This window comes from Sciurus carolinensis, chromosome 4 (genome assembly GCF_902686445.1).
Source record: "Sciurus carolinensis chromosome 4, mSciCar1.2, whole genome shotgun sequence".
Taxonomy (NCBI): Eukaryota; Metazoa; Chordata; class Mammalia; order Rodentia; family Sciuridae; genus Sciurus; species Sciurus carolinensis.
The window spans coordinates 166,907,476-166,919,527 of record NC_062216.1 but is presented as its reverse complement, the minus strand read 5'-3'; the positions used below and the strand labels follow the sequence as shown (position 1 = coordinate 166,919,527).

The 12,052-nt window shown below is 59.7% G+C and overlaps 2 protein-coding genes across 2 annotated transcripts; both read right to left on the bottom strand.

Annotated features, from left to right (window-relative positions):
• Nucleotides 1-2,594: 2,594 nt before the first annotated feature.
• Nucleotides 2,595-9,088, bottom strand: Gcat (glycine C-acetyltransferase). Its single transcript, XM_047549834.1, has 9 exons — nt 8,843-9,088; nt 6,749-6,879; nt 5,097-5,198; nt 4,614-4,760; nt 4,009-4,163; nt 3,813-3,895; nt 3,525-3,696; nt 3,132-3,253; nt 2,595-2,884 (listed from the first exon to the last, which is right to left on the bottom strand). Exons 1-9 carry the CDS (start codon nt 9,036-9,038, stop codon nt 2,733-2,735), a joined length of 1,260 nt encoding a protein of 419 aa, XP_047405790.1. The 5' UTR covers nt 9,039-9,088; the 3' UTR covers nt 2,595-2,732.
• Nucleotides 9,089-9,535: 447 nt separating this feature from the next.
• Nucleotides 9,536-11,598, bottom strand: LOC124982637 (histone H1.0). The gene has a single exon (XM_047549616.1). It carries the CDS (start codon nt 11,270-11,272, stop codon nt 10,688-10,690), a length of 585 nt encoding a protein of 194 aa, XP_047405572.1. The 5' UTR covers nt 11,273-11,598; the 3' UTR covers nt 9,536-10,687.
• Nucleotides 11,599-12,052: the final 454 nt, after the last annotated feature.

Genomic DNA, 12,052 nt, shown 5'->3' with positions numbered 1-12,052 from the left:
CCATGAGTCCAGGAAGGGTCTTTCTAGAAACTGACGGGAGGAGGGACTGTGAAGGGTGCTGGCAGAGCTGAGTCTTCCATTGGAGGCCAGAGGAGCTGGGGAAGACCCTGGGATCAGCTCCTCCAAAGAGGTGACTCTGAAGCCAGTTTCACCTCGTAGAGAATCCCCCAAACGTTGTTGACAGAGACTTAGTGCATTGAAGCTATTAGGAATCAGATCTAGATTCTCCAAACCTGAATCCAGAACCATCAAAACTGAGTGAGGGCCATTAGCCTTGTAGGATCTTGGGATCCCGGAGCAGGGCAATTGTAGGATTCCAGGCTTGGTGTGGTGGTGTTTTAGAATCACGGACAGCAGCAGCCCTGGCACTCACGAATCCCAGAATGGGTTGGAAAGCCTCTTAGACCCATGATGGCTGCTCTGGCTCCTTTGGAGCTCCCTGCCCTCAGCGCCTCTCCTCGAGGCGGCTGGGCTGGCAGTACTAGGGCCCAGGGAGCAGATATGGCAGAGGAGGAGGGGCAAGGGGAGGGGAAGAGGGAGGGGTGGCCACGGAAAGAGCGGCTGGCAGGCCTCGCGTGCGCCAGCCTGGCGTGCGGTCATGACCCGACCTCGGGCGGGTCCCCGCTGCCACCTCCTCCTCTTGCTCCTGCTCTGCCCGTGGCCCTGCCCGTGGCCGTGCCTCTCAACCAAGGGCCCGACGCATAGGATGTGGACCATGCGTCCTGGGGGCGTGTCTCCCCCCCCCCCCCGCAGCCCTGGGCCCCGCAGGGCGCCGACTTGCTGCTGATCCGCAGCCGCCCCTCGGTCCTGCACGACCCTACGGCTTGTCACAGGCGTTTGGCGACCACCGTTATGCGCCCAAGCAGAAACACATGCGCCCAAATCGGTTACTGAGTCTGCTGGGCGCCCCCTACGACCCCTTCTGGACGGCGGAGGCGTCTCACAGTGGCGTACCCGACAAGGGCGGATGGACACGCTGATCCGCAAGCTGGCCCACTGTATGGGGTGCTGCCCCAGCCAGCTGGCCCAATAGGTCGCCGTGCTGCCGCTGCCCGCACTGCGGCCGAGGAGCTCAACACCAGCAGCGGCGCCCGGAAGCTGCAGGAGGCTCTGGAGGCCACTGGCTGGTGGACCTCGCCTCCATGGCCTCACCTGGTCTTCGGTAGACCTGGGCCCCGTGTTCTGGCCCCGTCACACCGACAGCGATGCCACCTCCTGGCTGTTCCTGGCCGCCAGGCATGACCTGCAGGCCTGCACAGTCACGCACGTCAAGCTGCTGCTCTGGCACTGCTGGATGAGTCCCCAGCTGCCACTGGGCGAGCCCCCCCCCCCCCCCCCCGCAGCAGCGCGCCAGGCGCCAAGTGCTCTACCCCGTGGTGGTGGCCCGCGAGTGTTCCTGCCGCTGATGTGGCCACAGCTGCCGGCCGTGCCGCCTGATCCCTTAGGGCACCAGGACCTCTTGCCGACTGCCCCTGCCCCAAGCTCCTCTGGACTGCAGACCAGGATGCCCAGAATCTCAACCTTAAGCACCTGCAGGATTGGGCCAGAGCTCGCCCCATCAACCACCCCAAAGTGTCCAGGCACAGCGGGGCTGGAGGCGCTAGAGATGTGGGCCTGGTTTCTTGTTCTTAATGAAAAGGGGCCTTTTCCTCCTACGTTGCACGCCAGGCAAACTACACGCTTTCCAAGGCCACACCACGCTGAGGCAGGAGCTGCACAGACTCAAAACTCTCTCCCCACCCCCACCAGCACCGCCAGCCCACAAGGCCGAGCCCTGAGAGCCATGCAGGCGTTCTCCTCCTCCGGCGGCACATGTAGCACCAGGGGAGGCGACTATGGCAAAGAGGCTGGCATCTCCAAGAGGGGAGTGGCGAGTTGGGAGGAAAAAGGGAGGTTGGAGCCTTGGAGCAGCGGATTGGCCCTCTTGGCCTTGCCTGCGGGCGGCCCAAATCGTGCAGTCCAAGGCCACCAGTCTGGAGGAGGCGGAGCAGGCAGCGACCGCGGCAGCGGCTCAAGCCTGATATCACTGCGCCCCCTGGCGACTGATCGTCAGGCCGCAGGCCTTGGAAGGAACGCCATGGAAGGGCCTAGACCTCAGCGTGACAGCCTCTGTACTGTAGAGCAAATTGGGACACCCAGGAAATGGGGCTTGCCTCGGGTCACGGAGTCAGGGACAAAGTGGGCTGGAACACAGCGTTCCAGATTGTCAGGGTCTTCTCCAGTAGCGATTCACATGCTTTTCTTTGGGACCTAAATGCCCTACCTCTCCTCCCAAACGTGGGCATGGGCACCCCATCTCTTCTTGTCTGGGTAGCTAGAGGACATTCTGTGGATGGGGCAGAGGACAAGGTGTCCTCCCATGCGAGACTTGGGGGGCTGCAGAACAGGGTGGCCTGGGGAAGGGTCCACGCAGTGCAGCTGAGCCAACAGTGTCCCCGCCTACCTCCGAGACACTCTCTGTCTTAATTTGGAGAGGTCACCCGGGAGGGGCAGTCCTCCTGAAGGAGCCTCCCTCACAGCCCTGGCTCCTGCCTGTCGTCACCCCACCACAGAACTGGGCCTGCGCAGAGAATAAAGCAGACCAGAGTGTCACACCACTTCTCACGCTCTTGTTTCACACCCTTGTGGCACAGGCCCGGGCCTTGGGTCAGGGGTTAGGGCCTCTGGCCTGATCAAAGGCCCCGTTTTGCTGTGGCCATGGGGGATCTTGGCTCTGCTCGTCCGTCCAGAGCTCAGGGCAGTGCCCCATGGGACCACCCCACCTCCACGAAGGCCTCCACACAGCGGTCAATGTCCTCCTCGCTGTGCACTGCTGAGATCTGGACCCGGATCCGGGCCTTGCCCTTGGGAACCACAGGGTAGCTGAATCCGATGACAAAGATGCCTGTGGAGGTGACAGCAAGAGCTCATGCAGCGGGCGGGCTCTGGAGACCTGACACAGTGCCAACCTCCCTGAGACCTGCGAGGGAAGGAGCTGCCCAAGGTCTCAGACGTGCTGCCGGTGGTCGGGTTGCCGGGATGGACCCTCGGCAGGTCTAGAGAGAGGACTCGGGGAGGAGGCGTTCCCAGTCTACCGGCTCCCATTTCTTTTCTTGGGAACCTCATGGGTCCTCCTGCCCCAGCTGCCTTACCTCGCTTCAGCATGTCATCTGCCATGCGAGAGGCCAGCTGGGCGTCACCCAGCATTACAGGGCAGATGGGGTGACTGGCTCCCGAGATGGTAAAGCCAGCAGCCTCCATTTTAGTGCGGAACCTGTGGACACAGCAGGGCGGCACTGAGAAGCATCCACAGGGCTGCTGCTGGGCACGTGGCCCAGGACCTGTGTCCAGATTTGCAAGAAGATCCAATAAAGACCCTGCAGGGCAGCTGGGGAACCAGGCACAGGGCAGGCAGAACAAGACAGGTGGAAAGAGGGCTGACCAGCGGGGGACACGGAGACCACAGGCGCAGGCAGAGCACCCGTGGGCCGGGAAGCCCGCGCCGCATCCCCCCTCCGCCTGCCCCTCCCTGCTGGGAACCGCACCGCTGGGTCTTGGCAGCCATGGACTGGACAATGGTGCTACTCCCCATGAGCAGGTCCAGGACCTTGGAGGCACAGCCCACGACAGCAGGCGGGAGACTGTTGGAGAAGAGGTAGGGCCGGGACCGCTGCCGTAGCAGGGACACCAGAGGCCCAGGTCCTGTCGTGTAGCCCCCTGAGAACAAGGGAGCGGAGAGGGGTGGGTCGGGCAGAGCCTACCCGAGCCCCCCAAGGACAGTAGTGCTGCCCTCGCCTCTGCTGCTCCGCCTGCCCTGATACCCCTGGAAGCACCTGATGCTCCGCCCAGTGCCTTCCCCAGGGTGGAGTTGATGATGGTGACCTGGTCCATCACGCCCAGCAGCTCGTCTGTGCCCCTGCAAGGAAAGCAGCCACTGCTGCCACTGGCCTCCTGAGAGCCAGACTCATGGGCCAGGCGGGGGCTGGCGTCCCGGTTTTCCACCCACCCTCGGGTGCCATGTGCTCCCACCGTCCTGTGGGCCCCAGGAAGCCGGTGGCGTGGCTTTCGTCCACAAAGACCAGAGCACCATACTGAGAGGCGAGGCGGCAGATCTCCTGCAGGGGGGCGATGTCCCCATCCATGGAAAAGGCTCCATCGGTGGCCACTAGGCGCAGCCGATGTTTCTACAGGTAAGAAAGAGCAGGTGGCAAGTACTGTGGTGAGCTGGGCCAAAGCACCTGCCCTTGGTGCTGCTTGGGGACCTGAGAGGTGGGCATGGGGGCGCTGCCACCTTTCTTCCCCGCCTGTGCCTTACACGCCTCTTCCAGGGCAGCCCAGAGCCGCACGCAGCCCCTGGGCAGTGAGAGGTGTCTCCAGCGTCAGGCTCCTGGGTCTGGTCCCAGAGGGCAGGCTGAGGCGAAGCCAGGTCCTACCACTGTTTCTACCTCTCCTGGAGGTGCCCGCCGCCCTCGGGCAGCTGGCACAACAGGACACAGCCGTGTGGCTGAAGGTCTGGGGTGGAACCTGGTGACTTCAGACCTCCAGGCCGTGCCCGAATGGGAGCCTCCGTGCCTTCACCATGGAGGCTGAGGGCGAGCCCCGTCCTTGCCCCAGAGCCCCAGGGCTCATCCCACCTGGGCCTCCTGCAGCTTGGCTTCCAAGTCCGCCATGTCCAGGTGACAGTATCGGTACTTGTGGGCCCTGCACAGCCGGATGCCGTCAATGATGGAGGCGTGGTTCAGCTCGTCTGACAGGACGGCATCCTCGGGGGTCAGCAGAGCCTGAGGGAGGCAGCTCCAGGAGCCCTCGCCCAGCCTCCGGCCCCTTCCCTCAGGGCCCCCAGGTCAGAGCTTACTGCCAGCCCTTCCTCTGGGCAGGAAGCCAGGTGCCCTCCCCCTCCACGGGGGTTCCCTCCTCCCACGAGAGAGGTGAGACACTAGGTGAGCACCAGCCCCTGCCAGCCCCAGCCTTCCTCCTAGAACACCTGCCGGGCCCTCCCGGGACCTCCGTAAGAAAGGGCACTGGAGTGTCCAGGCACAGCAGCAGCTTCCTCTGGCTTCTCCGCTGGCCCACCCCAAACCATCCATGACCAGCTCCCACCCACAGCCTCCACGTACCTCAAAGAGGCCAGCGTTGGCATCAAAACAGCTGGGATAGAGGATGGCGTCCTCCCGCTGGTGGAAGCGGGCTATCTTGGCTTCTAGATTCTTGTGGATGCTCTAAAACGTGTACACGAGCCAGGTGGAGTCACGTGGGGCAAGTCCTAGGAGACAGAGGCTCAGACGGCCTCACACCCCCAGCCCAGAGCCCAGAGGCTGGCAGCCTCAGCCTTGCCTGCCCGCCCTCTACACTCCGAGGCCTCATCCCTCTCTCTGCACCACACAGGCGATTCCAGAGCGGCAGCAATCTGACAGATGGTTCCTACCGAGTTGGGGACTTGCTGGGTTTCCCATTCTGGGTGGATCTAATGGAGGAATTGTGGGTGCTGATGGGGAAAGAAGACATCTTTCTTTTAAAAAAAAAAAAAAATTATTTTGAAACAGGGTCTTGCTGAGTTGCTAAGGCTGGCCTTTAACTTGTGATCCTCCTGCCTTAGTCTCCCAAGTCACTGGAATTACAGGCTAGAGAAGATGTCTTCCTAACAGCAAATGGAGTGTCCCTTAGGTTGCTTCATGGCAAAGAAGAGGATTCCATAAGTGACTGTTCATCTGGGTGTCCGCATCTTAGATTTGAAAGCCGTTTGGTCTGGTTAGGGGTTTTTGTTTTATTTTTTTTGGGGGGCGGGGTTCCGGGGATTGAACTCAGGGGCACTAAAACACTGAGCCACACCCCAGCCCTATTTTGTATTTTATTTAGAGACAGGGTCTCACTGAGTTGCTTAGCACCTCACCATAGCTGAGGCTGGCTTTGAACTCGTGATCCTCCTGCCTCAGCCTCCCGAGAAGCTGGGATTACATGCGTGCGCCCCCACCCCCAGCTGGCTAGGGGTTTTGTTGGAGAGTTCCTGTATGGGAGACAGGGGTTCTGCCTCTGATGTTTATTTCACCCTTACTTCTCTTTGAGAAAAAAGTGTGCCAGGCCACCTGGGTTCAAATTCCACCATGACAAGCTGTATGCTTTCGGACAAATCACAACCTCTCTGGGCCTCCAAGGCCTCATGTCGACAATAGATCAGAACAGTATCTATCACTCAAGATTGTTAAGAGGATATTAATGAGTTACTATTTGGAATGTCCTTGTGACATAGTAAGTACTGAATATATTTCATGTTTAATGTGAATACATTTTATCACACAATAAAAAGTAGTCAAAATTTATGAAGTGTGGATCAGGCACTGTCCTAAGAATTTTTACTTGTACTAACTCTTTAATTTCTAACAGTCCTATTAAGTACTATTTTCCCCAGTTTACCAATGAAGGGAACCAGAAATTAGGACACTTGCCCACAGTGACAGAGCTCATATGAGCTAGGAACAGCACTAGGAACCAACAGTTCCAGAACCCTCGTTCGCAAGCCTGCCTTCTCCTCTTCCTGCAGTCGTGCACGTGTGAGGCACTCTGCAGGTGGGGAAACAGAAGCTGGGAAAGGTAGTTTCTTACCTTGAGGTGTCTCAGCAAGAGGCCCGCGCCCAGCCTTTCTATGAGCCCACTCTGGGGCTAGCATGGGCCCAGGGCACTAGGATTAGCTAAGCTGGCAAAAGCAGCCCTGCTGACTGTGGGAAGCAGACAGCTGGGGCCAGCAACTGCCCCCCCAACACCCGCTGTGTACCTGGGTCCCACAGATGAAGCGGACTGAGCTCAGGCCAGCTCCGAACTCCTCCATAGCCTGCAGACCAGCCTGGATCACCTCGGGGTGGCTGCTCAGGCCCAGGTAGTTGTTGGCACAGAAGTTCAGGATCCCTGAAGAAAAGGGCAAGAGACGACACAGCGTCTCAGGCAGGGTGGGAAGGTCACAGCGCCAGGTCCCGGGGAAATGGCCCAGAGGGGAAAGGAACCTGGATTCACCGGTAAGGAGGCTACAATAACACAGCTGCTCCGTTCTGGGATGGAGGCTGGTGAACCCCTAGAAGGCACTGAAGCCAACAGCTACAGAGAAGGAGGGTCAGCGAGGGGTCTCTGCTCAGTGCTGCACTGTGAAGGATGGGGGTTTAAACTCTGGAGTGAATCACATCCCACCAGAGGAACCCAGCCATTCGTCACAGGCTTCTCCTGTCCCCGCAGACCCCACCAACCCCTCTTCTAGGTCTTGATTTCCTTGTGGGTAAAAGGACAGGGCTGGGTGAGATGCCCACTGCAGGGTTTTTTGGTACCAGAAATTGAACTCAGGGGTACTTAACCACTGAGCCCTATCTCTTCCCCTTTTTAAAAAATATTTTACTTGACACAGGGTCTCACTGAATTGCTTAGGGTCTTGCTAAGTTGCTGAGGCTGGCCTTGAATGCATGATCCTCCTGCCTCAGCCTCCTGAGCTGCTGGGATTACAGGCATGTGCCACCATGCCTGGCCCCACTGCAGTTTTGATTGCAGAGTTTATTTTGCTGCCCATACAGAATTGCAACCCCAAAGGTGGTGCTTCTGAGGCCTCAGTCAATTATAAAGCCCAAAGGCAACACAGCTGACCTGAGGAGAAACCTGAGGGAGGAGAGGAAGGTTCACAACCGGGCAAGGTGAGGACAGGATGAGAACTTGATCTCATTTCCCATCTTTGGGGCACGTGTGTGGTGCTGGGGATTGAACCCAGGGGTTCGCTACCCCTAAACTACATCCCTAGCCCTTTTTATTTTTAATTTTGAGACAGGTCTTGTCAAGTTGCCCAGGTTGGCCTTGAACTTGTAGATCTCCTGCCTCACCCCTGGGAATAGCTGGGATTACAGGTGTGCACCAGCCCAGCTAACCTCCCATCTTTTGATTAAGTACCTCTGCATTCTTCTGGGCCCCTCTGGCTGGGGGTTCTGTTGGACAGTACCTGGATGGAGGACAGGGTTTCTGCCTCTGACCCTGTTTTTACCCTCACCTTTCCGAGAGGACAGGTAATGATAACCACATAGTCAGGTGCATGGACCCCCAGTGCCTTCTGGGGGTCCATGTTTCCCCTGGGGGAAGACAAGGATTCCCTAGACTTCCAAAGGAATACATCAGTACCAAGGAATTCAGGTCTATTTCCTAGGGAAACAGCAGCTCCTGGAGCCTTTGCTAATCACTGCCCATCTGAGGCCAGTACAAGTAAGACTGGCAGTGACCACTGGTTGCAGTGAAATGAGGGAGACCTGATGGGGACAATGCATGTGTGGCTTCTGTAGCAACCCTGGAACTTGCTTGCTGGTTTTGACTTTGAAATTGCCCTCTGTGGCCAGTTAGCTGAATTTCCAGGTCCAGTATCCCACAACTACCTGCAGCTAGCTGGGGGTTTCTGGGCAAACCACATCTCTGAATTCCAACTTCTGCAACTGTAAATGAGATTAGCCAATCCTATATTTAGAGACTAGCAGAAGTCCACGTGCGAAAATTAGTAGAGCCTCTTCACACAGCAGCCGCTTAAGAACAGATTTTCCCACCACCTTTCCTTGAAACCACAGGTGGGAGCCAGCTGGGTCTCTTTCTCACAGGGCGAGGCCTCGGTCTATCTCTGTCCTCTTCGCCAAGAAGGGTAAATCACTTCCCTCCGTCGGAACGAGTTTAACCAGTTCCCAGTTACACTGGGAAGCCATAGCAGCCGGACAGATGGGAAGGGGACCCGGAGCTACCTTATGCAGGCGCCGCCCCCAATCCCTGCCCCGACTCTAGAATCTCCATTACTGTGCGAGCCCCGGACAAGCCCTCGACCAGCCAACCAGGTCGGACGATTCCCAGGAGCGGAAGTTACCTCCGGAGACGCCATCCACATGGATGTACGGCCCCTGGCGGGAGGTGATGATCCGCTCACTCTTCCAGGTGCCGGCGGCGCGGATGCCTTCCAGCTCCCCCTCCAGGATGCCGCGCAGCTGAGCCACCGCTGACTGCGCGCGACTGCCGCAGGGAGCCCGGGAGAGCACAGCGCGCCAGAAGCCGCCAGCCCACATCTCGCCCACCGTGCCAGTGCACGCCCGCCAGCCCGGTGCCGTGTGCAAGGCGGCCACGGACGGTCACGTGGCCGGGGGCCGGGCCGCGGCAGCCAATCGCAGCGAGAGGGGCGTACTTCAAGGGGCGTGGCGGCATCTGCCAAGGACTAGAGTCGATGCATTTGTAAAGAACTGGAGGAAGTAGCGCCGGGGTCCTGCCCAGCCAGGCTGCCACCCCATTCCCATCCCCTGCCTACACGCTCGCCTCTCGGAGGGTGTCCCCCGGGCCCCAGAGGCGGGAGCCTAGAGGAAGGCTAAGGTCCGTCCTACCTCTTCCAGTCCTAAGGTCTGCGTCCGGCCCTGGGGACGCCCCCGCCCCGGGGCATTCTCAGGTGCACACTTGGCCCCAGATGTACCCCCGCTGCGCGCCAGCCCCACTGCTCCGCGTTCTCCTCCCGTCTTAAAGGTGCAGAAAAGTACATCGCCCCGGGTATTTTTTTTTTTTTTTCCTTTTCCCAGTTTTATTTTAAAGTTTTAAAATTACAACGACAGCGAATCTTTTCCCGGCACAAATAACACTTGTTTAAAAAAAAAAAAAAAGTTGGGGGGTCGCGCAAGTGCGCGAGTCTGCTATTAAAAATAAGAGGAAGACAACTGTACATGTTTTTTCTCCCCGCTGCCGGCGAGACGTGGTCTAGCCCTAGACAGGCATATATACATACACATGCACAGACCTGGCTCTAACACTACTTAGCAAGTTCCAAACAGCCGCAGGGTCCTGCCGTCCACTCCCCGCCCCCCTCCCACCTACCACCACTTATAAAAGTAAAAAGAGGTCGGGAGGTTTTTAAGTGGCTACTGGGCCCAAGTAAAGCCACGTCTTATACAGGAGGGACAACAAAAAGTCCTCCTAGGACACAATCCATCAATCATGTGGAGAAACCCAACAGTTTCAACAGGGCACACTGAGGCACTTGGCTGACTGACTCCCCCCTCCCCCTCCCATTTAACAGGGGACTTTGCAAAGCCACAAAGACCCTCCAATGGCTAGTTTCTAGCTGACTGGGAGAATAGTGCTTCTCCCAACCAGCTGTCACTTGGACCCCCTCCCCTTCCCTAAGATAACAGAGAGGCCACAAGGGCAGATTAACAAAAGTGAGAAGGAAACTGGGCTCGGACCTGCCACTGCTGGCCACTGGGAGGTCGGCCCAGGGAGAGTTTTCTCCACGTCCCTCCTGTGCCGCTGGCGGCTGCCACCCCTTTTCTCCCCACCAAGGGTTCCGAATCTCTCAAAAGGGGCGCCCGAGCTCAAGACGTGGGAGACAGTCCTACAGCCCCCATCCCTGCTGCCTCTGGGCTAGCCAGAGCAAACCCTCCTCCCCCATCTGCCTTCAGCAGACAAACCCCCGACACACACCCACCCGAATCCCTACCCCTAAGATTACTAGCAAATCAACAGAACACAAGTGAGCACATCCTCATCATGCCCGGACGGGGTCTGTGGCTCGGTCCTTGGGAGTTACCCCCCAATTTCTAAGGAATCCACATTGTCTCTTATAAAGTCAGAACAGAAAGGGGCGAAGGGTTGCAGATGAGGATGGACAGAGCAGAAAGGAGAAAAGTATTTACAGAAAAGAGAGGAAGGAGCGTCCATGGAAAAGCCTCCACTGTCACTTCTTCTTGCCGGCCCTCTTGGCACTGGACTTGGCTTTGGGCTTCACTGGCTTGGCCTTCTTGGGCTTGGACGGCCTGACGGGCTTGGCTTTGACAACCTTGGGAGTTTTGGTCTTCCTGGGCGTGGCAGCCGGCTTCTTCTTGGCCTTCTTGACTGGGGGGGCTTTGGGCTTCTTGCTTGAGGCTTTGGTGGCAGCCTTCTTGGGCTTGGTGGCCTTCTTTGGCGTGGCCACCTTCTTGACTTCCTTCTTGGTCTTCTTGAAGGCCACTGACCTCTTGGGCTCGTCGCTCTTGGCCAGACGGAAGGAGCCGGAGGCACCCACCCCTTTGGTTTGCTTGAGGACACCGGTGGTCACCAGGCGCTTGATGGACAGCTTGATCTGGGAGTCGGCGTTCTCACCCACCTTGTAGTGACTCTTGATATACTTCTGGATGGACTGGCGCGAGGAGCCGGCGCGGTTCTTCTCGGCCTGGATGGCGGCCACGATCATGTCTGAATACTTGGGGTGGTCTGTGGACTTCTTGGAGGCCTTGGCCCGCTTGGGTTTGGCCGCAGGAGTGGTCGTGGAGTTCTCGGTCATGGTGGCCCGCCAGGTGCTGCTGTGGAAGGCGCCTTCCAAAGGACCAGCCCTGGTCGGAGGCTGGGCAAAGCCCGAGTCGGGGTCTGCTCTCGGGCCCCTGACCAGCAGGCCAGTCCCGAGTCCGGTTGTCGGGGTCGCGAGCGAGGGGTCGCGGCCTCTCCTGCCGGGCACGGGTCGCGGGAGGGCTCGCGGGGCCCGGCCGCGCCGGTGTGCGCTCCGCGCGGGCGCCTGGCTGAGGCTCGGGCTCGGGCTCGGGCTCGGGCTCGGGCTCCTGCTCTGCCTCTGACTCTGCCTCCGCCTCCTCTGCCTCCCTTTTCCCAGCTCCGCGTCTGGCGCTCGGGCGGCGCATCCGGGTATTTAGCGGCGGCGGGCGGACCGCGGTGAGGACAGGGCTGCTGGCTGCCTGCTCCCGGCCCGGAATGGCGCCGCGCCGCCGCCATCTGTGTTTCTTCCGCCGAGCAAATCCGACCTTTCCCCCCGGCCCGGGCCTTCCCGCCCCCCGCCGCCGCCCGGGGCCGCTGCCCGGCTCCCGGGGCTCCCCTGCCGGGCGGCCCGCCGGCCCCGCCGCCGCCCCCCGCGCCCGCCACGCGCCCCAAACGGCGCCGAGGACCGCTGGCGCGCCGGCACATTTCCCCTTTGCGGGGGGCTGGCTCTGCGGCGCCGGGGAGCCCCGCGGCGGGAGGCGCCCCGTTGCAAAGCGCCCCCCTGGCGCTACCTGCGACCCCGCCCCCGGCCCGCTGCGGCGCCCCCCAGCCCGGCGGAGCGGCCGGAAAGCAGCCC